The sequence below is a fragment of the Stenella coeruleoalba genome, assembly GCF_951394435.1.
Source record: "Stenella coeruleoalba genome assembly, chromosome: 7".
NCBI lineage: Eukaryota > Metazoa > Chordata > Mammalia > Artiodactyla > Delphinidae > Stenella > Stenella coeruleoalba.
In genome coordinates this window covers 59,124,532-59,150,830 of record NC_137153.1, presented here as the reverse complement: position 1 = coordinate 59,150,830, position 26,299 = coordinate 59,124,532, and the positions used below count along the sequence as shown (strand labels likewise).

General features: G+C 38.5%; 1 protein-coding gene across 2 annotated transcripts in view; it reads right to left on the bottom strand.

Annotated features, from left to right (window-relative positions):
• Positions 1 to 2,288: 2,288 nt before the first annotated feature.
• Positions 2,289 to 26,299, bottom strand: part of FREM1 (FRAS1 related extracellular matrix 1) — a 272,527-nt gene continuing 248,516 nt past the window's right edge. Inside the window, exons 1-3 of one of the 2 annotated variants that reach the window (XR_013829065.1) lie at positions 6,879 to 7,993; positions 4,663 to 5,039; positions 2,289 to 2,423 (exon numbers count right to left, since the gene is read on the bottom strand). Coding sequence is in view for 1 of the 2 variants with exons in the window: in XM_079926359.1 (XP_079782485.1) it covers positions 4,725 to 5,039; positions 6,879 to 7,279 (716 nt within the window). In the remaining variant the exon portion in view is untranslated. Of the gene's footprint in view, positions 2,424 to 4,460; positions 5,040 to 6,878; positions 7,994 to 26,299 lie in introns of those variants that run through there. The other variant, XM_079926359.1, reaches the window with a different exon arrangement.

Below are 26,299 nucleotides of genomic sequence, written 5' to 3'. Positions count from 1 at the left end.
CAGGAAAGTCCATTCCTTTGCTCAAGGTATTATTACTCACCCACTTCACCATTGCCAACTCCTGAATGTGAACAGTAGATTAAACAAGGTGAAGAGGACCCACTGACTTACACTTAAACCTTGTCCGCTGTTCCTGACATGGAAATGTGACTTTCTTGAGATTCAGGCAGAAGAGGTTTGTGCACATGATTTCCAAGCTTTCTTCCAGCTCTTCTGGCCTCCACGCTTTCTCTCCATTCCAATTGACCAGCCCTACTGTTAAAATTTTTGGCTCATGGAAATTTTGTAGAAGCAGAGGAAAATTCTGGAGATCTCCCCTGAAGTATGTCCATATCCACAATATTTGTGCACACTTCAGGTGGGTCATGAGCCCCTCTGAAGCTACTGTTGTAAATCCTTACCACCTAATCTGCTCAAAAACCTTCAAAAACTCCCCATGGCCTACCAAATACATGCTTAAGACCTGGTGGCTGCCTTTCAAAGCGCCCCACGCTATGTACCCTACCTATCCTTTCAAGAGCATCTCCCAAAATTCATTTATTTAGCTTTACAGGTAATAAACATCTATTCCTTACAAAACATTAAAGTTATACATTGTAGGCATAGGTGTATGTTCATGTATACATGCAAATATATCAATCTCAGAATATATAAATACATGATATTATAATATATACAGAAATATATCTGATATATCTAATAATACATTACAATAATGTAATATATAAAATATAAAACATATTAGAAATGGAAGAATAACAAAGGTGTATAATATACAGGACTTGCTCACTATTATTGCTTTATAATTTGCATATATTTTCTCTGCTACTATATTATAAGCTACAAGGTAGGGGGAAATGTGTTTTATCTATCTTTGGTTAACCGAGGGTCCTCAGAATAGTGTCATGTATAGAATAAATGATCAGTAAAAGTTCAGAGAACACATAACATTCTTAATTAGGAATTAAATTGACAGGTTAAGGAGACTATGTACACCAATAGCTTTGATAAATTATCAAAGCTAAGTTAACCACCCTCTGTAGGGAATACTTAATGCCAACTTCCTAGAATAGAGATAAAATATATGGGAAAAAACAGCTCTAAAAACTTTTGTAAAACAAACCAGAATCCTACATGGAGAGAAGAGTAACCATAGAGCAATTTATATAGAATATCATGCTTGTAATTAAAAACTCAGCTTTATTGTCACCCTTTCAGAAACTATTCAGTCTAAGGTAACTGATTTCTAGCACACTCCTCTATTTTCATTCTTTGCATATCACTTACAACCATCTGATATTTTTCCTTTTCAGCTGATTGATTGATGAATTGATTGATTTTCAAATTGCTTGTCTCCTCCCACTAGAATGTGAACTCTAGAGGACCAGGGACCTTGTGTGACTTGTTTCCTCGCTATAGACACAACTATACACCTACAGCTATATCTTGCACAAAGCTGGTGGACAAATAAATATCTGCCAAATAAAGGAACACATTCACAAAAATAATACTATGTATTATCTATGGATGTTTATGTACCTTTTCAAAAATATAAAAGGTATTGGAAGGGTAAACAAGAATTTTGGTGGGTGGGGTAAGTATTGAGCGGTCAGAGTCTTGGAGGATAGAACTCAGCACGGTAGTTAAAGGAGACTTTACTTACATGAGAAATGGTTTATTTCTTTAAGAAAATAGACAAGAAGCACGAGATGACAGACATTAACTATTCTGGTGGTGAGAATTTGAGTGTCTGTTATATTGCTTTTTGTACTTTTCTCTATCTTTTAAATTTCTCAAAACAATTTTTTTTAAAGGTCTGAATAGAGAAGAGTGAATTTATCCTAGCTTTACAGGATCTAAAGCTCTCTGATGTGCTGTTACCTATACTTGATCATTACAGTAATTCTGACGTAATTATTACCAGCCTTATTTTATACAGGAGGAAAATGAGACCAAGCTTGATAAGGGGGCTTGCTGATAAGGGCAATGCTCGGCTGAGAACCTGACCTAGGGATGATTTCTCTTTCAAGAGATAACATCACTGCCCCATCAAATATGAGGGCTAGACCAGAGGTAAAAAAAAAATTAGCTTTGAGGCCAATAGGCAAGAGACCTAGAAGAGTTAAATCTAAATTGACAAACAACAAATAGGTAAATATTTTAATACAAATAGAAAATATGCCTCACATGATCTTAGGCAAGTTGCTTAAAATTTTAAGGCTTGTATTCCTCTCCTATAAAATACGGTATTTACTTACCTCATTTGATTCTTTTTTTTTTTTGCACTGGGTCTTAGTTGAGGCTCGCGGGCTCCTTAGTTGTGGCTCGCCGGCTCCTTAGTTGCAGTACATGGGCTCCTTAGTTGCAGCAGGCAGGCTCCTTAGTTGCGGCTCCAGGGCTCCTTAGTTGTGGCTTGCCAGCTCCTTAGTTGTGGCATAAGAAGTCTTAGTTGCAGCATGCATGTGGGATCTAGTTCCCTGACCAGGGATTGAACCCAACCCCCTGCATTGGGAGCATGGAGTCTTATCCACTGCCCCACCAGGGAAGTCCCATTACCTTATTTGCTTCTTGTGAGCATTGTATAATTTAAGTATTTATGTATGACATAAATTATATTATATATAAAAGACACAGCATAGTATCTGGCACTTAATAGATTGTTCAATATTTGTGTGTTTCCTCTCAGTTTCTTATGCTGCCATGTATTATGTTGAACAGTTAGAAATTGCCTTTTTTTTTTAATAAAAATCATCGAATATGGACAATTTTGTGAGGTTCATGCTGCTACTCTTTGAATGTGACCTCTGATAACAACCATCATCTACCTCATCTTGAATTCACACATGAGGGAAGGGCAGAGCAGAGTTTGAATAAAACTGATGATTGTTTGGGGCTTGGGCTGGAGAGTCTATTTGCAAGGACAGATAAAAGGGATTTGCAAGTGTGTAAGGAGGAGAAGGATAGTCCAATTGGCAGAGAAGGGTTTACATAATCAAGGTTAGGCAATTGCAAGCTAGACAGCTGCTCAAGAGCTTTTGGCACCAAAATATATTGACCAGCTGGGATATCATTAATGCTTAACAGTTTTACCCTCATGACCATACCCTGGCCAATTAGGTTGTCTTTGACCACCGAAGGGTATGATATACTCTGACGTAAATGCCACATGTGTATCTGTGTAGCACGTATCCTGTTGCTTTGATGTGTTGTAGAATATACACTAAATATAAATGCATTCGTTTCTTCAGAACACACGATTAAACAGTGTGATTAAAGAGGAATAGAATTTAAATAGGCATTAATTTCTTTTAAAAAACAATTATTATTCTGAGAAATACTTTTTTGTATATTCTGAGAGTAAAGGGATTCAAATAATATTATTTTTAAGATGAATTTTTAGAGAATGATTTTAGAAAAAGAAATATGGGTAAGGAAAGCCAGTTCTGCACATTTTTCATACAAATAAATACAGACAGGAGAAATGTAATGACTAAAAGACAGTGATTGAAGGACCTTAACAGAAAGCTGTTTGCAGTGTTAAAAGAAACACTTGGACCAGTGTCATTAGCCTATGAAGCCGTTTCAGAAATGCTCTTACTAGGTAATTTCCCAATAGTGTCTTTAAATTATGGGACAGGCAAAACAAATAAGGACAAAATATAAGACAACTGAATGCCACAACATTTCCCAGAATACTTCATACACTAAAATTTAATACGTTAGAATATTTGGAATATTTTCAGAATTTGCAACTGTGACACTGGCAAGTAAAATTTGTAATACGGAGTTTTTATACAGTAGCAAAAACACAGTCATCCAAACACAGAACCCTTACTAAACTACCTAATCCAAAATGCATGTGGATAGGGTTTCACCCATAAATTGTTTTTTAAATTTTAAATCATTTGCAGTTTATTTAATTTGACATCTACTGGAATTCCTTGGTCACTTGCATTAGCATTTCTGGATTAACCTTTAAACCTGGTACTGGTCATATATTTTTCCTTCCCCATATTTTAAGTACTAGTTTGGCTACTGATGATTGTTCCTTATCCCTATGTAAACCACTACAAGTAACGTCAATGTTCCTTCTTCAAAGCTGGAGATCTGACATCAAGAATTTTATATGGGGAGTATCAAAAATAAGGAGGCAACCAAACAAGTTACTCCTTCTATCTATGGAACTACTCAATCATCTGATAGAAGTCAAATAAAACGGCCTGAGGGCAAAGGCAGCTATAAGTATGAGGAATCCTTTCTACAAATACCATACAGATATGTATATATACATGCATATACATATATGTCTAAATATATACATATAGTTTTCTGCTAATGCTTTGATAAGCTATTAAAGAAACCCATTTTTATGGTCTAGTTTCTTTTCTTTCTCCAGATGGAAGGCTTTTACCAAAACCTGTAGACAATAGATCATGTAATACTAGTAGCGGAAAGGACCTTAGCTATCATCTACTTCAAGTCCCTCCTTTACAGATGAAAAATTTAAGGGGGCGAAAGCCTTTGCAACTTGTTAACATCCTACAGCCAGTTAGCGGCAGAGTCAAGACCAGATCCCAAATGTGCACCGGTAACTAGATGAACGCCATGACCTCTAAATCGTTCTTACTTTGTAAACCACATTTCTCTTAAAATATTACATACCCACTTAACATTTCAGACTGAATAATCAGCAACTTTGCTGATAATAGTGGGATGGCTTTTTTTTATGTTGAAAGTCCTGGGATAAAGGGATCCTGGACGTGAAATTCTGCCTGAAAGCCAGCCTGTTCGGGGTGGCCATGCTGTTGCTCTGTCTTCACCTTGCACTGACACTCCTCCACCAGCATCACCAGCTTGACCACGGGGGCAAGGCCAGTGCAGTTGAGCTGCAAGTGCATCGTGGTGAACTTGTCAGGCAGGCAGTGGGAGCAGAAGGTGTAGGGGTGCTGCGCAGCTTCAGGAAAACGAACAGACCCGCATTTTCCAAAGCAAAGGTTGTTCTGTACAACCACTTTCTCACAGTCTTCATGGGTGATAGTCTAAAAGACAAACACATCTCCATTAAATTACCTTGAGTCATTTCTTCACCATACATGATGCTGAAGCTATAGACTGTAAGTGAGGATAACTTAGACTAAAATTTAAAAGTCTTTCCAAGGACTTCCCTGGCAGTCCAGTGGTTAAGACTTTGCACTCCCATGACAGGCGGCACAGGTTTGATCCCTGGTCAGGGAACTAAGATCCCACGTGCAGTGCAGTGGCCAAAAAATAAATAAAAAGATTTAAAAATCTTTCCAATGTTGGATACAGTTTTCAATAATCAAGTGATGGCATCTCAAGAGCTTGGAGCTACCTTAACTAAATTTTTTATTGGATACATTAATAAATTAGCCTGTAGAAAATAACTAAGGTAATATGAAAATATTTTACTCTACACTTAAATGCCAAACTCTAAGACATTTTGTCTAATTGGGTGTTACCTGTCTGAAAATTCTAATGGTTAGCTTCTTATAAGTAATGTGCCTTACCCTTCTACTCTTCACAGTGCATTGTACAAAATAAATTCTCAATACATGTTTGTTCAATTGCTCATAGAATAGATCAGAACATCCAGAGTTTAATTCTGTCCTATTTTACAGCGCTTATAGTACATTCAAATCTATTAAGTTGCATGGAGCAAAGTTGCAGCACCTGTGCCTCTAAATCATCATGCATGACATCATCTTTGCGTCTCCCATAACCCCATACACCTAGCTTTATGTGCCCTTCAAAATATATGAGCCAAACACCTTATTTTTAATTTAATTAGTGATAGAGTTCAAAATAAGAGTTCAAAGGAAATTTGATTGCCCAATTCTTAGGAGCAATTTTTTAATTATACATGGGCCAACAAAGCAGTCATTATTATTTGATCATTGACTTGTCGTTGCTACATATCCTTGCCTTTTCAGAATACTTAACTGCCTTGCACAGTCAATTACCTTATAATACTGCCTGCTTAATTGTGTAGCTTTACTGGACTGTAAAATTTTACTCTATCCTGCATTGCTTTTGGTTCAGTATCTTTGTGTTTAAGGACCTGATGCAATTTCTCAATTTTAATTTAACATTTGGAGTGTGGGCTTTGCCAGGACTGACTGGAGGCAGTAGATAGTAGAATGCTCCTTTGTCTTAATAGTGTGGAATCAATCATAATAACTGCAAATCAGCCAACCAACATGAACTGGGAAACAGGTGTTTCTAAGAGGAGGAAATGTGATTTCACATCAAGATTACTTTTTGAAAGCTTATGGGAAAATACGTTAAATCATTTTTGTGATAGTAATGCTAGAACTAACATGGCAACTTCTGCCTGACAACCTCAACATATTTTATAGACCTACGAAGTAGTTAGGTGTGAAATACAGGGGTTAAGACCACCATACATGCATGTCTGGGGAGGAGTCCAATGTATCCCATCTTATCTACAGATGGAATCCACCTGTTCATCCATGTCCTAATAGAGTGTAGAGATGTAGCTAGAGAGAAGTTCTAGTGATTGCTCTAAATCCCCAACTTCCTAACTGGGGGTACAGTCAATTACCTCTCCAGATAAGACCACCCCGATGTAGAAATAAATAAATACATCCCCATAAAACAAAGCTCTATGCCATCAATATGAAGTACCATCATACCATTCTTGCAGCATTTCCAAGGTTGGAAGGAAATGTAGGGAGTATGATCATCTTTGCCAAATCCACTGATGAAGGCCCAAGGACCAAATCTGGGAATGAGGTGAGACTCGGGCTCCTGGCACATTCGTCCCCTACCTTCCACCTGTCCCAGCTGTCCACCCGCTCCTGAAAACCTGGATCCCCTTCCCCACCCAGAACAAATACCTGGCTGAAGGGCACCGTCCTACAGGTCTCCCGATGCACTTCATGGCTTTTGATGGGCAGGATGATCCCCTGAGAAGCTGGACTCATTCTGAACATGAAATGGTGCCAGAATTTCTTGGCTTCTTCCCGAAGAGGAGATTTCTCCATTGGCATCCCATCCTCTGGCTGAGTGAGACCCTGGGTCCCAGGGAAGAATTGCTCACTGACTGAGCCCTGGGGTGGGTGCAGCTCTCTCTCAGGCTTCTTCCAGAATCTCCCAAACCTGGACAGCATCTTTTCTCTCTGCCTCTGGCCTTCCCCTGCAGTGCTGGCATCTATTAGGTGTGGCACTGCCACAAACAGATCTGGCTTCTCCTCAGCTTCCTCATGGTTGCCCAAGGAGAGCTCTCTGCGATGCCTTTCTAGGAGCAAGAGAGAAACAGAATTCTGACTCTGGCGGCCATCCCCATGCCTTGCAGCTTTCCCTAGAGGCAGGAGTAGCAACAGCTGAAGGAAGAGAAGATGCATGCTGTCGGGGCCGAAGCTTCTTGCAGATTCACAGATGGTGAGGCCCTAAAAGAGGTTCACTCTCTGCAGGACTGTGAACAGGGAGATGCTATATATAGATACCTGCCTTGTGGGATGGGAAGGCAGGTGGTCAGTAGCCAGGCAGAGTAAACACATTCCTTGTTTGCTTGAATTATGTAGTGCTAATGGTGTCCTGCCTTCATTTTGGTTTTGTGTATTTTAGAAGGCCTCAGTGAAAGCCGGGGACCCAGGGGGTAATTAGCTGACACTTTATCGTCTGAGATTTAAAGAGCAGTATTTGTGAAAACAACACATTCTTTGCCCGGATTTCCCATCGCTGTTGTTAGAAGGACCAGAGTAAGGTAATATTTGTGGTGCATCTGCTTTGTGCTGGGATAGAACAGACATGTTTTAAGGAGAGAAGTATATCAGATAAAAATTAACGCATACATTTAGCCAAAGATCAGGCTGTTAGGCTCTACACACACACACACGCACACACACACAGAGAAGCAGCCAAAGAAGTATATAAAAGTTGTAAGAAAGGAAGAAATAGAGGGATGTTAAGTTCGTTGAGCAGAGGACACTCCCCGTTACTGAGATGTGGTTAGGGTTGTTGATTTTTGCATGGTAACAGTAAAGGGAGTATATTCTCCTTTTCCACACGTGGAAACTCACAATTCCCAAGTAATCCCCTCACCTTAAGAATCAAATACTTGGTGCTAAATTTCACAACTGGTCAATCATCAGATAAGCTTTTTCAATTGTTCACAAATTTCTCAACAGGATCCTAAGTAATAGACTGACAGCTCATTAGCCCTCACTGAGGATGGGGAAGTGTCTTTCCCTCAAGCCACCCTATTGACTTTTTTTTTTTTTTTAATTTCTCTAAACAAAGAGCCAGACTTGAGAACGTGGATTCTAAGAACCAGGTTTGATAGCTCTGGGCATGAAGCTGGCTGGTCCATTCTTTACCTTACAGAATCCACATCATCTTTATTCTGCAGTAATTGATGACCAGGTTAAATAAAGATGAAGGCAAACATGACTTTTCAGGGATCAAAGGAAAATTTGTTAGATGACTATCATTCAAAAATGTTATAAATCAGATGAGGGTATGAGAAAGAAACACATCCACAAAAATGGAACCCCAGAGTTGAGTTCAAGCTACCCTCTACACTAACTGAACAGTATTTCCATTGGGAATTGACTCAGTACTTGCTTGTATTTCTCCCCTTTTAATTTAATCACCATATTGTTTGCTTTCAGTAACACACGTAAGCCTGGAACATGCCCCTCTCTTTTTTTCAGTACCGATTAATCTTTCTTTCCAAGAAGTGATCCATTTGAATATTTTTTCCAGACACTAGTGTTCTTCTTAATAGTCAGGCATGATTTCTGTGAGACAAAGCGTCAAGTCCTTTTACCTACAATAATGAATTATTTTTAAATGAACCATCATTTTTCCAGAAATCTATCAGAAGAGATATACTTTACTTGTACCAAGTACCCATAGAACCTGTGCTAGCATTACTTAAGGTACAGTTGATTCATACTAAATGAACATTAGTATTTGCCATTTCTTTTAAAGTGCTTTTTAAAAGTTGCCTGCTGTTTGAATTTCTTAATTTCCCTCAGCCATCCAATGCAATAGGCCTTCCAGAGCTAGCCACTCTAAATATAAATGACATAATTTATATTAGCTGACCACTTAATTATAAATATGGTGTGGGAGCTAACTATGATAGGTTTCCTGATTCCTTTTAGACTCTACGTTTTCGTGCCTGAAGTTCCATTGCCATCAATCACAGTTTTTCCCCAGACTGAAGACTATTCCAGAAATTCTACTCGGGGTCTCAGGTTGCTTGTCTCTAAACATAGGGTACAATTCAAATAATTTCTTTTGAATTAAAATTTGTAGAAGACTCACTTTGTGGGCCAAGCATCATATTAGATACTAGAATATGATAGAAAATGATGAAAACTTACTTCCTGCCCTCAAGTAGTCTAGTGGTATCACACATTTTATAACTTTATTCAATTAGCTGTAGGGATGTCAGTTACGCCTATTTATCCTTTCCTTAGTCCTAAACCCCTCTTCTTCTGATACTAATTTTGGTGTTTATAAATGTCATTTAAAAATTACTCATGGAGCATTTCCTTTTGCTGTTCTGTCACTCCTGTTGAGAAAATGTGCAAATATCTTGAAGGGTAAATCTAGCAAAGTAAAGCCTTCTGTGACGAGTACTACGGTACAGGAGTCTACCTTCAACCCCTGCCTTTTACAGTTAACAGCAGATGACATTCTCCTTCCACCACTGTGTCCTTACATCAGTTCTAAAGCTGTGTATGTGGTACATTATAGTTTATGCTTAAAAACATAAACATTTTGGTGTGGGTCTTCAGTCCTACAAGCATACAGTGACCTCCCAATTTGGATGAAGCCAAATGGAGATATAGGTGTGGAGGGGGTCTCCAGACACAGCAGGGAGCCGCTGTGTGGAGACAGCACCACAAATTGCTGGTGTCCTTAGTACCAAATGCCACAGCGGAAGGCAGGCCTGAGCTTTCATGAGCCCAAGTCTGCCTAAATCTGCTTTCTGGGACCACCTCAAGCCTTCGTGCGAGCCAGAGGGTCCAATCCCATCCTTCATTCTTTCCGATTTATAACTCACGCTCCGCGTGATCTGAACTCTGAGTTCAACTTGACCTGGCTTCCTAGGCACTAGGATGTCTTCAGGACTGGGTGGAGCTCCCAGTGTGCCTGTGAGAGAACAGTAACAGCTATGTTTTCCTGTCCCTCTTACAGACTCTCAGAAAGGAGCTAAAAGCAGTCCAGTGCTCTCTAAGGGGAAACAGAGAAACTCAATTCTTTTGTAAAAACCCCAGACCTAAATCAACAAAAGGTGAGAGGCAGCGTTGGGGTAGGAGATAGGCATTAGAGTTAAAACTGAGAGACAGAAAGGGGAATTTGGGCTGATGGCTTTGTGGAAGAAATCTGTCTAGGGTACATGCCATTGCCTCAAAACTCTCTCTCTTTTCGAAATAGAGAATAACCACAGGACCATGGGAGTTTAGATTATTTAAAAAGAACTCAAAAGAAGGCAAAATCTTTCTCTCCTTTTCCAAAGGACAAGGAAGACAGCAAATTAGGGTATGTGGTTTCCCCTTAAACCTTTTATCATGATTTAGTTTAGTAAATTATTTAAAACATAGTTCTCTCTCCCTCTCCACTCCCCTCCTTTCCACTTTCTATGGAAAGAACACAGTAGGAAGCCCTACCTCCCCAAAGCTACTTCACTTATTGAACTCATGGATACACTCATTCATACAGCATATATCTGAGTGCCAGCTCTGTGCTAGGTCCTGAGGATAAAATAGTGAGGGTGTCCTTGTCCAGGCCTAATGAAGTTTGCAATCTAGAGGGAGAGTATAGCTTATTCAAAATGAGTTACACAAGGAAAACCTAGGCAGACAACATTCCTAGCACTAATCAGGGACTTTCAGGTAGATCCAAATCCCAAAGGCACCGTGGACTGTCACACTGTGTTTCTACTAATTTTATTCAATAAACATTTGCAAATAAGTATTGCACCAGGTAGTGCAATAGATGTCATGCAAATTTTTTCTTTTATTTTTGATTAGGTAATAAATAGGTGTAGCAACAAAATTGAGATTATACAAAAAATTGTATGGTAAAAAGTAAATATTCCTCTGAACTCCCAGGCTTCCTGTCCTGCCGTGGAGGCCATCAGTGTTGTCAACTTATTTATGTTCAATCGTTTAAAATTGTTACCGCTTATGGGCTGAATTGTGTCTTCCACCTAATTTACATGTTGAAGTCATAACCCCCAGTATCTCAGAATGTGACTGTATTTGAAGATAGGGCCTTTAGAGAGGTAATGAAATTTAAATGAGGCCGTTAGGGTGGGGCTTCATCCAATAAGGCTGATGTCCTCATAAGAAAAAGAGATTGAGACAAAGACACACACAGAGGAAAGACCATGTAAAGACATAAGGGGAAGATGGCTGTCTACATTCCCAGAAGAGAGCCCTCAGAAGGAAACAACCTTACCAACACCTTGACTTTGGACTTCCAGCCTCTAGAACTGTGAAAAAATAAACTTCTATTGTTTAAGCCACCAAGTATGTAGTACTTCATTATGGCAGCCGTAACAAACTAATACATCACTCAAAGAGAAAAAATATGTAGACAATAGAAAAGGACAAATACCAAATGGTGTACCATATTATAAAATTTCCCCATTTCCACTCTTCGGCACTGATCTCAGCATTACATTTTAAGGTCAAATTATTCTGTTAGCAGTTTCAGTGATCTTATTGCTCTCTGTCCAAAACACTCCCACACCGTAAAGAAGCATTTTACTTTTTGCAACTGGGGATGTATCTATTACTATGCACAAGTCATGGACAATACCTAAATTTGACAAATAAGCTACTTACCAGGATCTCATAGAGGGCTCCTACAAATCTGAGGAGGCCAAGGCAGCCAAGGCGACTTCACTATGTGCCCCACCGTCCACCATCCATCCATCCCCCACTGCCTACAGCCTCTATTTATAGCTAGTCCAGGATGCCTTCACTGATGATAAACATCTGTCATGCTCCTTCTTCCTAATCCTTAAAATTTACCTGGATCATTTCTCATTTTGCAGAAAGCTGCTCTCAGAAAGAGTAATGTAAGTGGGAGTAACTCCAGATTTGAAGCCAGAAAAACTTTGGCTCGGCCTGACAGTTTATTAAGCCTCATGATCTCAGGTACTTAACTTCATGTCCCTAAACCTTGCCAGAAAAAATACCACCTGCCATGCTTTCCTCATCTGGCTCATTGCCTTTCTTTTCACCCCAGATCCTGTTATTACCCTGGGTAACTTCAGGATTCACATGGATGGGTCTGACCAATAACATGCCATCAGTATTACATGATGTCCTATTCAGTACCCTGGCTGAAATCTGATGATTCCACTCCGCCTGGCCTCTCCATCCCCTTTACATTCGCACCCGTTATTCCCAGGAATTGCTCCACCTCTGACCGGTAAATTTCACATTCCGCTCTCTCAGGACAGACAACCTTCTGTTGTTTCCGGTCTCTCAGCTGTTTCCACAGCATCTGTTTTCTGCTTTGCCCTCATAATAGTGCTACCACAATTGCAGTTAAATAATTACTTCTATGAACATTTGTTTAACATTTGTCTCCACTTTAGATTTTAAAGTCCATGAAAGTAGGGGCTCTGCCTTTCTCGGTCACCATCTCAGGCCCTAAAAGAGTTCCTCTGTGTAATAGATGCTCAAAATATTTGTGAATGAATGAATATAAATCCTCTGGTCTTCACTTCCTTCCCTACCCAGCTTGTATCCATGGCCCATCACTTCAAATTTTTGCATTATTCCCAACTTCCTCATCCCTTTTTCTTTCTCTTGCATGATCTAGTAAAATTCCAACCCTGGAAACACCCAGCTGTCCCTCTTTCCTGGACCACTTCTGGGCTATGGAATTCTGGCAGAGACAATTACAAAATGGCGAAAATTGATTCCATATAAATGATCTCCCATCTTAACTGAACCCTCAATTCTGCCCAGCAGTCTTTTGTATGACTCTAGTCAACTCTCTCTTCATTTTCCAGGTAGACTATTTAAAAATCTTCTCTGATAATCTCAAACTTTTGACTGCTCTGCCTCTTTCAACATTTTCAGCAAATGAACTCACCCCTTCTTCCACAGAGAAGGACAGAAGCCATCAGATGGGAGCGTTTCCTTTGACTTTATCATCAAACCACAACAATTCATTCCTCCTTTCCACTCTGCTCTTGAAATCCACCCTTTCCAACCTACTTTATTAATAGTCTCGTCCCATATCATCAAACTCCCTTCACTCCACTGGCTGCCTCTTACTAGCATTTATATAGTGTGTGCTTGTTTTCAAGTTTTAAAAATGTCTCTTTGATTTCATAAAGGTTTCCAGGTTCTTTTCTTCAGTATTGTCTTCTGCCTTCCCAGGCAAACTTTGGAAAGAATTGTCCAAACCCAAACTCTACTTTCTGACGTCCACTGATGTATCAACCCACCGAAGTCTAGCTTTTTGCTGCAGCCCTCCTTTAAATCTTTCTTCCCAGGATCACCCATGCCTCCGTGCAGCTATTGGAACTCTCTGCAACATGAAACTCACTTCTCATGAATTTGGCCCTAAATAAAATGGAGAAAGAAAGGGAGGTCAGAGTAGGCAAAAGAGCTACAAGAAACCTGAAATTTTAACCTCCAAGAGCAGATCTGCCATCCAGCCAGCTTTCTGGGGAGTAGAGGATTTACAGGGAGTCACCTCTCCCATAACACCAGGATTTATTTGGGGCTCCGGAAGCCAAGTCCCTTCTTTACTCTGCCAGTTAGCAATTCCTCAGCATTGATTTAATTTGGCTGCCTGTGTGTCTTCCCAACCGGGGGAGAAGGCTCCTTGGAGGCAAGGTCTGTGTTTGCTGGAGACTGCATTGACAGCAGTCTGACACAGACTTCGAGAACAGGGATTTTGCTTAATGTATTTTTGTTTCTTTCCTGTTCCTGGCTCCTTGCTCTACACTTAGGTTAATGAAAGTTTGCTTTTTTTTTTTTAATGAATGTTTGCTTTAACATATCAAATCCAGTAAAAATTTTGGACAGCAACTTCTGACATGGGTCCTTGTTGTGCTTTACTTTCTAAGAGGTATCTCTTTGTCCTGGAGAACTTATCCTTAATTCTCTGTGTTTAGACCCTATTTTAAAATCAAATTTCCACTGAGTCTCGGAAGACTCAGAATAAAACTTTATTTCCCAGCCTGGCCACAGTCTCAGAGTAGGTCTTTGAACTTTGTCATACCAGCCACGGTTCCCAGGCAAATCTCTTCCGAAAGATAATTATACTTTGAAAAAAGGCAACTCAGGCCAGTGGACTCTGTGTTAGTTAACTTTATGCAGCTTGTAAATTGTTTCCCTCCAGTTGGAAGATGGGGATGGTGTATCACCAACAGAAATGAATGTAGGGGGCAACTTCTGAAAACTGTTCCCCCACTGGCCACCTTGCCAGTTTCTGCTTATACAATGCAGGCAGATTGGGGGAAACATATTGTCCCTATAAGCTCATAACACATGGACAAATGATTAAAAACACATGGAAAACAGTTCCACGGCTAAGCTAAAATTCAGATGGGAATGGAAAATCAACTTGCAAAGCTTTCAACTGTCTCGGGGCCAAATGTAGGACAGAATGCGAGGAGAAGTTGCCAAAAGAGAGGGAAGTTGGGGAAAAAAGCAAGTCGTGGATAGGAAACCTAAAACAATGGTACATTGTATTCACAATGCTTCTCTAAGCCTCTCCAAGAGTAGGCACCAAAATCAACTCTGGAAATATTAAGACCTTTATTTCACAAAAGATTTTAGACAGATTTATATTTTCTACCCTCTATAAATAAAGGTTGGCTTTGCTCTCTTGGCAACACCTATGCAGAAACATAATGTTAAGTATCTGTAATATAAATATTAAAATATTACACATTTTCCCCTCCAAGGTGTGGGAATTAAGTAACAAGGTGGTATAAGACAAACCGTGAAAAATCGTGACAATAAAATGCAAAAGCAAAGCAGAAACTTCCGGTAAGGCTTGCCTTCTATTGTGTACCTGACCCTGGGTCCAAGTTTGCTATAAAATTGGGCACACCTTAGTCATATGTGCAAAAGTTCAAATGTGACTCTTGATTCAAATCTGAAACTCTTAGAAGCCTGTTATTCGCAGCTAGTCACCAAAATGACCTAAGGATTCTGCTGGGTGGGAAATCTGTAGGCAAGAAGGTGATTTACTGGGAGCCAGTCTCAGCTGGCTTTCTCTGTCCTTCAGCTTCTAGTCTGAATCCTCCCTGACTCCTGTACACCCCAAACCACATTTTTCTCCATCTAGCTCATTTACATATTCATTTGGAGGCCTGATGAACACTCAATATATGCAGCAAGTGTGTTACTTTTGTATGTAAAAGGGAATTTTGAAAATATGGCCTCACTGCAGAGCCACTCTTAGAAAACAACTATCATCCAAGTCCTTAGCAACAAACAATCCTTTAGCAAAACAAACAATCCTTTCTGTCAGGGGAAAAACTATCCCCTAAATTGTCTCTCTTTACAATGAGATTTGTGTATCATAGATCATACCTGAAAGCAAGGCATATTGAGGTTTTAAAAAGAAAGAAAATTCTGGATTTTTCCAACAAATGGAAACATTTCTATATTCAACAAAATATCCTAATACATGGGAAAGTTCTTACCGGAAAATGCAACTTTAAAACCCCAACTGTCTTACTCTCCAGCTCCTCCTTCCCTGCTTACTGGTAAGGACAACACTGCTTGAAGTTGTCACCCTCTTCCAAGTACTGTGCATTACACACACACACACACACACACACTCACACTTCATAGCTCTTCAACTCTTACAAAGTTACCTTTCATCGAATGCCTACTCTGTCCTAGGCATATTCTTCATAGTTTCACATTTAATTCTCACAATTTTTTAGGAAGCTATTATTACTCCCACTTTCTAGATAAGAAACCTAAGTTTAGGATACATAGCTAGTCAGTGGTGGGATTGAGATCTAAACCTACCTCATGCTTTTCTCTGTGGTCAGTTTGCCTATTGCAATATAGCTATTAAACTTGTGCATATATTATTTTAAATTCTGCTACTTTAACATTATGGGATAGAATTATTATTTTAATGGAGGCAATATTCCATTAAGCATTCTTCTGTCATTGGACATTTAAATCATATAACTTTGCTCCAATTTTTTATTGCCCTGAAATAAAGATATCCTCATGCATATAGCTTTCATTTTCTTTTGAAAAATTTCCACTGTGTTGTAGAGATTATTTCATTGTTTCTCTTTCTTTATACTGCTTTATTGAAGGATAAATGATAAACAAAAACCAAAATGTACTTAAAGTGTACAGTTGGATAGATTTAGACATATATGTGCATATATTTATACACGTGCATATCTGTGAAACTATCACTACAATCAAAATAGTGAACATATCCATCACTCCTAAAACTTTCCTTCTGTCCCTTGGCAATCCCTTCCTCTGCCATTTCCTGTCCTCCTCATTTATTCCCAGATAACACCTGATTTGCTTTTTGTCAACATAGATTAGTTTGCACATTCCAGAATTTTCTATAAATGGAGTACATATACATTATATATTCTTTTTTGTCAGGCTTCTTTCACTCAGCATAAGTATTTTAACAATCGTCCATGTTGTAGCAATGTCTCATTTGTTTTTATTCCTGAATAGTATTTCATTGCAGGGATATGCTATAATTTATTTATCCATTCACATGATAATAGACAATTGGCTGTTGACAGTTTTGGCTGTTACAAATAAAGTTGCTATGAACATTTATGTACAAGTCTTTGAACGGAGATATGTATTTTCTTCTCTTGTATAAATTCGTAGGAGTGGAATGGTTGGATCATATACAGTTTAACTTTTAAACCACCAAATTGTTTTCCAAAGTGGTGGGGCTGTTTTATATTTCCACCAGCAGTGTATGAGAGCTCCAGTTCCTTCACATCCTCACCATCACTTAGTACAGTTGGCCTTTTTAATTTTAGCTATTCTAGTAGGAGTGTAATACTACCTCATTGTGGCTTTAGTTTATAATTCCTTAATGACTGAACAATAGGAGAACATATTTTCATGTATTTATTTGCCATCCATATATCTTCTTTGGTGAAGTATCTGTTCAAATCTTCTGCCCATTTAAAAAATTATTATTGATTTCTTAATAATATAATATAGTCTTTTTTAAAAAATAGATCTTTATTGGAGTATAATTGCTTCACAATACTGTGTTAGTTTCTGTTGTACACCAAAGTGAATCAGCCATATGCCCAGCAAATGAAACCATAAACAAGACAAAAAGACAACCCTCAGAATGGGAGAAAATGTTTGCAAATGAAACGACAGAGGATTAATCTCCAAAATATACAAACAGCTCAAGGAGCTCAATATAAAACAAACCAAGCAATCCAATTACAAAATGGGCGGAAGACCTAAATAGACATTTCACCAAGGAAGACATACAGATGGCCAAGAGGCACATGAAAAGATGCTCAATATCACTAGTTACTAGAGAAATATAATATAGTCTTATATTCTCTATATTGGAGTTTTTAAAAAATATGGTTTGGATACAAGTCCTTTATCAGATATATGCATAGTAAGTATTTTCTCCTAGTCTGTAGCTTGTCATTTTCTTAAGTGTCTTGGTCAAGATGTATTATCCTTTTGTATGTATTGTTGATTTTAATTGGTAAAAATTTTTTAGAATTTTTCCATCTATATTCATGAGGGATGTTGGTCTGAAGTTTTCTTTTCTTACAATACTTTTGTATGGTTTGCTGTCAGAGTAATACTGGCCTCAGAATGAATTAGAAAGTATTCATTCCTCTGTGATTTTCTGAGTTTTATAAAGATTTGGTACTATTTCTTCCTTAAATATTTGCAGAATTCAATAGTGAAGCTATCTGAGCCTGGAAATTTCTTTGTGAGAAACTACAAATTCAACTTTTGTAAGAGTTCTAGGCTTTTTTCAAGTTACCTATTTTTTCTTGACTGAGCTTTGGTCGTTTGTCTCTTTCAAGGAATTTGACCATTTAAGCTGTCTATTGATACAAGTTGTTTATGATAGTCCCTTATTTTTCTTTAGTAGCTATAGAATATGTAGTGCTGTCACCTGATGTCACTTATCATTCCTGATATTAGCAATATGTGTCCTCTTCTCATCTTTTCCTGATCAGCCTGGTTAGAGATTTACCAATTTCATTTATATTCTTAGAAAATCAGCTTCGGTTTCACTGATTTTCCCTATTGATTTCCTGTTTTGCTATTTCATTAGCTTCTGATCTGGTATTTTTCATTTCCTTATTTATGTTTTCTTCTTTTTCTATTTTCTTAAAGTGGAAGCTGAGAGTAACACCTTTATTCCTTTCTAATATAGGCATTTAGTGCTATAAAATTCCTTGTAAGTACTGCATGGTATCCTACAATCGTTGATGTGTTTCCATTTTAATTCAGTTCACATAATTTTTAAGCTCCCCTTTGACTTCTTCTTTAATCCAGCATTAAAGAAGTCTATAATTTAGCTTCCAGACACTTACGGATTTTCCAGAGATATTTCTGTTACTGAATTCTAATTTAATTCCATTGTGGCCAGTGAACATATTTTGTATATCGAGACCCATTTTATGTCCCAGAATATGGTCTGCCCTGGTAAATGTTCCATGTGCACTTGCAAACAATGTATATGCTGCTGTCTGTGGGTAGAGTGTTCTATAAATATCTACTAGGTTAATTTGTTAACAGTACCCATACTTCTCTGTCCTTACTGATTTTCTGCCTACTTGTTCTATCAATCATCGAGAGAGGGGTATTAACATTACCGACTATAATTAGAGATTTGTCTATGTCTCCTTACACCTCTATTTTTAATTTTGTTATTAGCTGCATGACTATTTAGGATTATTATGTTTTGTTGATGTACTGGCTCCTTTAAATTATAAACTAACCTTATTTATCCTTGGTAAATACTCTTTGCTCTAAAATTTTCTGATAACATAGCCACTGCAGCTGCCTTTTTGACTAGTTTTAGGACAGTGTATTGTTTTCCATTTTTCTTCTGTAGGATAAGTTGGCAGTGATTACCTGTAGGAAGCAATAATACAGATGGGGATAGAAGTGAAAGGTGAACTGATACTTCATTGCTTGGAAAAAGTATTGCAGGTTACCATAAGGCCTTTAATGGAAGTGTTGGTTGATTTTTGTTCCTTTCTGTCTTAGGATAAACTAAACTGTATTGCCTAGCAGAATATAAGACCCATAAAAACTGTTCAAAATGAACAGTTATATGTGTAAGTTATGGGGATAGTCTATTCATTTCCTGCGCAATCCTTTCTGAAGACTTGTAAAATAAATTTTAAGAAAATCATGGCATTCTGGATATTACAGACACACTCCGCCATCAGTAACTGTTGTCCCATGATTAATAGCGGGAAAGAGGAGGAAGATCAATAAAGCAGTACCTTAAATTTTAAAATATGTCGAATCAGTATTTTCTTTCCCTTAACCAACTGTATTAACAAATAAAAAACCTAAGAGAGACTTGGGGCAAAGACTGGAAAAAGTATCTTGGATGAATTATGTAAACACACAGCTAATACATCAACACGCTTATAGCTCTCTAAAATACATTTTTATGTGGTGATTTTTACTAGCGTTTTTTCAGAAATATTTCCTATAACATACAACTTACCGTTTTTTAAACATCTTTATTGGAGTATAACTGCTTTACAATGGTGTGTTACTTTCTGTTGTATAACAAAGTGAATCACCTATATGTATACATATATCCCGATATTCCCTCCCTCTTGTGTCTCCCTCCCACCCTCCCTCTCCCACCCCTCTAGGTAGTCAAAAAGCACTGAGCTGATCCCCCTGTGTGATGCAGCTGCTTCTCACTAGCTATTTATTTTACATTTGGTAGTGTATATATATCAGTGCCACTCCCTCACTTCGTCCCACCTTACCCTTCCCCCTCCCCGTGTCCTCAAGTCCATTCTCTGCATCTGCGTCTTTATTCCTGTCCTGCTGCTAGGTTCGTCAGAACCTTTTTTTTTTTTTAGATTCCATATATATGTGTTAGCATATGGTATTTGTTTTAATCTTTCTGACTTGCTTCACTCTGTATGACAGACTCTAGGTCCATTTACCTCACTACAAATAACTCAATTTCGTTTCCTTTTATGGCTGAATAATATTCCATTGTATATATGTGCCACATCTTCTTTACCCATTCATCTATTGATGGACACTAAGGTTGCTTCCATGTCCTGGCTATTGTAAACAGTGCTGCAATGAACATTGTGGTACATGTCTCTTATTGAATTATGGTTTTCTCAGGGTATATGCCTAGTAGTGGGATTGCTGGGTCGTATGGGAGTTCTATTTTTAGTTTTTTTTTTTGTTTGTTTGTTTGTGGTCCACGGGCCTCTCACTGTTGTGGCATCTCCCGTTGCGGAGCACAGGCTCCGGATGCGCAGACTCAGTGGCCATGGCTCACGGGCCCAGCCGCTCCGTGGCATGTGAGATCTTCCCGGACTGGGGTACGAACCCGTGTCCCCTGCATGGGCAGGCGGACTCTCAACCACTGCGCCACCAGGGAGGCCCTATTTTTAGTTTTTTAAGGAACCTCCATACTGTTCTCCATAGTGGTTGTATCAAATTACATTCCCACCAACAGTGCAAGAGGGTTCCCTTTTCTCCACATCCTCTCTACCATTTATTGTTTGTAGATTTTTGGATGATGGCCATTCTGACTGGTGTGAGGTGATACCTCATTGTAGTGTTGATTTGCATTTCTCTAATGATTAGTGATGTTGAGCATTCTTTCATGTGTTTGTTAGCCATCTGTATATCTTCTTTGGAGAAATGTCTATTTAAATCTTCTACCCATTTTTGGATTGGGTTGTTTGTTTTTTGATATTGAGCTGCATGAGCTGCTTGTATATTCTGGAGATTAATCCTTTGTCAGTTGCTTCATTTGCAAATATTTTCTCCCATTCTGAGGGTTGTCTTTTCGTCTTGCTTGTGGTTTCCTTTGCTATGCAAAAGCTTTGAAGTTTCATTAGGTCCCATTTGTTTATTTTTGTTTTTATTTCCATTTCTCTAGAAGGTGGGTCAAAAAGGATCTTGCTGTGATTTATGTCAAAGAGTGATCCTCCTATGTTTTCCTCTAGGAGTTTTATAGTGTCTGACCTTACATTTAGGTCTTTAATCCATTTTGAGTTTATTTTTGTGTATGGTGTTAGGGAGTGTTCTAATTTCATTCTGTTACATGTAGCTGTCCAGTTTTCCCAGCACCACTTATTGAAGAGGCTGTCTTCTCTCCATTGTATATTCTTGCCTCCTTTATCAAAGATAAGGTGACCATACGTGCATGGGTTTATCTCTGGGCTTTCTATCCTGTTCCATTGATCAATATTTCTGTTTTTGTGCCAGTACCATACTGTCTTGATTAGGGTAGGTTTGTAGTATAGCCTGAAGTCAGGAAGCCTGATTCCTCCAGCTCAGTTTTTCTTTCTCAATATTGCTTTGGCTATTTCCATACCAAATTTTTGTATTTCCATACCAATAGTGAAATTTTTTGTTCTAGTTCTGTGAAAAATGCCACTGGTAGTTTGATAGAGAATGCATTGAATCTGTAGACTGCTTTGGGTTATAGTCATTTTCACAATGTTGTTTCTTCCAATCTAAGAACATGGTATATCTCTCCATCTGTTGGTATCATCTTTCATTTCTTTCACCAGTGTCTTACAGTTTTCTGCATTCAGGGCTTTTTTCTCCTTAGGTAGGTTTATTCCTAGGTATTTTATTCTTTTTGTTGCAGTGGTAAAGGGGAGTGTTTCCTTAATTTCCCTTTCAGATTTTTCATCATTAGTTTATAGGAATGCAAGAGATTTCTGTGCATTAATTTTGTATCCTGCAACTTTACCAAATTCATTGATTAGCTCTAGTAGTTTTCTGGTAGCATCTTAGGATTCTCTATGTATAGTATCATGTCATCTGCAAACAGTGACAGCTTTACTTCTTTTCTGACTTGGATTCCTTTTACTTCTTTTTCTTCTCTGATTGCTGTGGCTAAAACTTCCAAAACTGTGTTGAAAAATAGAGGTGAGAGTGGGCATCCTGGACTTGTTCCTGATTTTAGAGGAAATGGTTTCAGTTTCTCACCATTGAGAATTATGTTGGCTGTGGGTTTGTCATATATGGCCTTTAGTATGTTGAGGTAAGTTCCCTCTATGCCTACTTTCCGGATACTTTTTTATCATAAATGGTGTTGAATTTTGTTAAAAGCTTTTGCTGCATCTATTGAGATGATCATATGGTTTTTATCTTTCAATTTGTTAATACAGTGTATCACATTGATTGATTTGCATATATTGAAGAATCCTTGCATTCCTGGGATAAACCCCACTTGATCATGGTGTATGATCTTTTTAATGTGCTGTTGGATTCTGTTTGCTAGTATTTTGTTGAGGATTTTTGCATCTATGTTCATCAGTGATATTGGTGTGTAGTTTTCTTTTTTTGTGACATCTTTGTCTGGTTTTGGTATCAGCATCATGGTGACCTAAGAGAATGAGTTTGGGAGTGTTCCTCCTGCTATATTTTGGAAGAGTTTGAAAAGAATAGGTGTTAGCTCTTCTCTAAATGTTTGATAGAATTTGCCTGTGAAGCCATCTGGTCCTGGGCTTTTGTTTGTTGGAAGATTTTTAATCACAGTTTCAATTTCAGTGCTTGTGATTGGTCTGTTCATATTTTCTATTTCTTCCTGGTTCAGTCTCGGAAGGTTGTGCTTTTCTAAGAATTTGTCCATTTCTTCCAGGTTCAGTCTTGGAAGGTTGTGCTTTTCTAAGAATTTGTCCATTTCTTCCAGGTTGTCCATTTTATTGGCATATAGTTGCTTGTAGTAATCCCTCATGATTCTTTGTACTTCTGCAGTGTCAGTTGTCACTTCTCCTTTTTCATTTCTAATTCTGTTGATTTGAGTCTCTTCCCTTTTTTTCCTTGATGAGTCTGGCTAGTGGTTTATCAATTTTGCTTATCTTCTCAAAGAACCAACTTTTAATTTTACTGATCTTTGCTATTGTTTCCTTCATTTCTTTTTCATTTATTTCTGATCTGATCTTTATGATTTCTTTCCTTCTGCTAACTTTGGGGTTTTTTTGCTCTTCTTTCTCCAATTGCCCTAAGTGTAAGGTTAGTTTATTTGAGATGTTTCTTGTTTCTTGAGGTAGGATTGTATTGCTATAAACTTCCCTCTTAGAACTGCTGATAGCATTTAAATTTTCTTAAATTTACCAAGGCTTGATTTGTGACCCAAGATATGATCTATCCTGGAGAATGTTCCATGAGCACTTGAGAAGAAAGTGTATTCTGTTGTTTTTGGATGGAATGTCCTATAAATATCAATTAAGTCCACCTTGTTTAATGTATCATTTAAAGCTTGTGTTTCCTTATTTGTTTTCATTTTGGATAATCTGTCCATTGGTAAAGTGGGGTGTTGAAGTCCCCTACTATGATTTTGTTAGTGTCGATTTCCCCTTTTATGGCTGTTAGCATTTGCCTTATGTATTAAGGTGCTCCTACGTTGGGTGCATAAATATTTACAATTGTTACATCTTCTTCTTGGATTGATCCCTTGACATTATGTAGTGTCCTTCTTCGTGTTTTGTAAGAGTCTTTATTTTAAAGTCTATTTTGTCTGATATGAGAATTGCTACTCCAGCCTTCTTTTGATTTCCATTTGTATGGGATATCCTTTTCCACCCCCTCACTTTCAGTCTTTCTGTGTCCCTAGGTCTGAAATGGGTACCTTGTAGACAGCATATATGTGGATCTTGTTTTTGTATCCATTCAGCTAATCTATGTCTTTTGGTTGGAGCATTTAATCCATTTACATTTAAGGTATTTATCGATATGTATGTTCCTATTGTCATTTTCTTAATTGTTGTGGGTTTGTTATTGTGGGTCTTTTCCTTCTGTTGTGTTTCCTGCCTAGAGAAGTTCCTTTAGCATTTGCTGTAAAGCTGGTTTGGTGGTGCTGAATTCTCTTAGCTTTTGCTTGTCTGTAAAGGTTTTCATTTCTCTGTTGAATCTGAATGAGATCCTTGCTGGGTAGAGTAATATTGGTTGTAGGTTTTTCCCTTTCATCACTTTAAATATGTCCTGTCACTCCCTTCTGGCTTGCAGAATTTCTGCTGAAAGATCAGCTGTTAACCTTATGGGGATTCCCTTGTATGTTATTTGTTACTTTTCCCTTGCTGCTTTTAATATTTTTCCTTTGTATTTAATTTTTGATAGTTTGATTAATATGTGTCTTGGCATATTTCTCCTTGGATTTATCCTGTATGGGATTCTCTGAGCTTCCTGGACTTGACTATTTTCTTTCCCATATTAGGGAAGTCTTCAACTATAATCTGTTCAAATATTTTCTCAGACCCTTTATTTTTCTCTTCTTCTTCTGGGACCCCTATAATTCGAATGTTGGTGCATTTAATGTTGTCCCAGAGGTCTCTGAGACTGCCCTCAATTCTTTTCATTGTTTTTCCTTTATTCTGCTCTGCAGTAGTTATTTCCACTATTTTATCTTCCAGGTCACTTATCTGTTCTTCTGCCTCAGTTATTCTGCTATTGATTCCTTCTAGAGAATTTTTAAGTTCATTTATTGTGTTGTTCATCATTGTTTGTTTGCTCTTTCGTTCTTCTAGGTCCTCATTAAATGTTTCTTGTATTTTCTCCATTCTATTGCCAAGATTTTGGATCATCTTCACTATCATTACTCTGAATTCTTTTCCAGGTAGACTGCCTATTTCCTCTTCATTTGTTTGGTCTGGTGGGTTTTTACCTTGCTCCTTCACCTGCGGTGTGTTTCTCTGTCTTCTCATTTTGCTTAACTAACTGTGTTTGGGATCTCCATTTTGCAGGCTGCAGGTTCGTAGTTTCCGTTGTTTTTGGTTTCTGCTTCCAGTGGGTTCAGTAGTTGTGTAGGCTTCCTGGTAGAGGGGACTGGTGCCTGTGTTCTGGTGGGTGGGGTTGGATCTTGTTTTTGTGGTGGGCAGGGCCACGTCCGATGGTATGTTTTGAGGTATCTGTGAACTTATTATGACTTTAGGCAGCCTCTCTGCTAATGTGTGGTGGTGTGTTCCTGTCTTGCTAGTTGTTTGGCATGGGGCATCCAGCACTGGAGCTTGCTGGCTGTTGGGTGGAGCTGGGTCTTAGTGTTGAGATGGAGATCTTTGGGAGAGCTTTCGCTGTTTGATATTATGTGGGGCCGGGAGGTCTCTGGTGGTCCAACATCCTGAGTTCTGCTCTCCCACCTCAGAGGGACACCAGGCCAGAGCACCAAGACCTTGTCAGCCACACGTCTTTTGGGAAGTCTGAAGTCTTCTGTCAGCATTCAGGAGGTGTTCTGTAGGAGTTGTTCCACATGTAGATGTTTTTTTGATGTATTTGTGGTGAGGAAGATGATCTCCACGTCTTAGTTCTCTGCCATCTTGAAGGTCCACCTACTATTATAATGGGCTGATAATGTGGTTTCTCCAATTCCAAGAGAGAGGCATACTGTACAGTACTATAATTCTTTGAAAGTGACAAATATGTGGTGGTGACAGCAGTTCCTGCAGTCACTGTGAGCTGCTGGTGGCTCTGAGGGCAGCAAGGGCATCTCTAGATGCAAGGCTCACGCAGTGGTGGCCCTTTGGATACAGCCCAGCTGTGCAGTGGCCTAGACCTCGGCGTGCTGAGGGCTCTGTGCGAGCTTTACTATTTTAAAGTGTGCACTTCAGTGATGGTTGTGCAACCATCACCACTATCTAATTCCAGAACATTTCCATTCCCTCAAAAAGGAACCCTGTACCTATAAGCAGTTAGTTCCAATTGCCCCTTCTAACAACCGTCTGGCAACCACTAATCTACTAATGTGGACAATTCATATAAGCAGAATCACTCAGTATGCAGCCTTGTGTCCATCTTCTTTCACTTACAATAATGTTTTCAAGTATATGGTTAACTTCATCATAATCATCATTGAAAGATATCTTACCTGAACATAATAAAACCATTTGCTCAGAGTGGTAATAAACACATGGGATAATTAGAAGAGATCCAGCCTATGATTTGGAAGACTGTAGCTTTAGTGCTGATCTCTTCCTACTTTAACATCTGAGGACTTCAGTCTCCTCTGCTATACAAAAGGGATATTAGATGAGATGACATCAAAGGTCTCTCATTTTCATTCCTGTTACTCCAGGAATCTCAAAGAC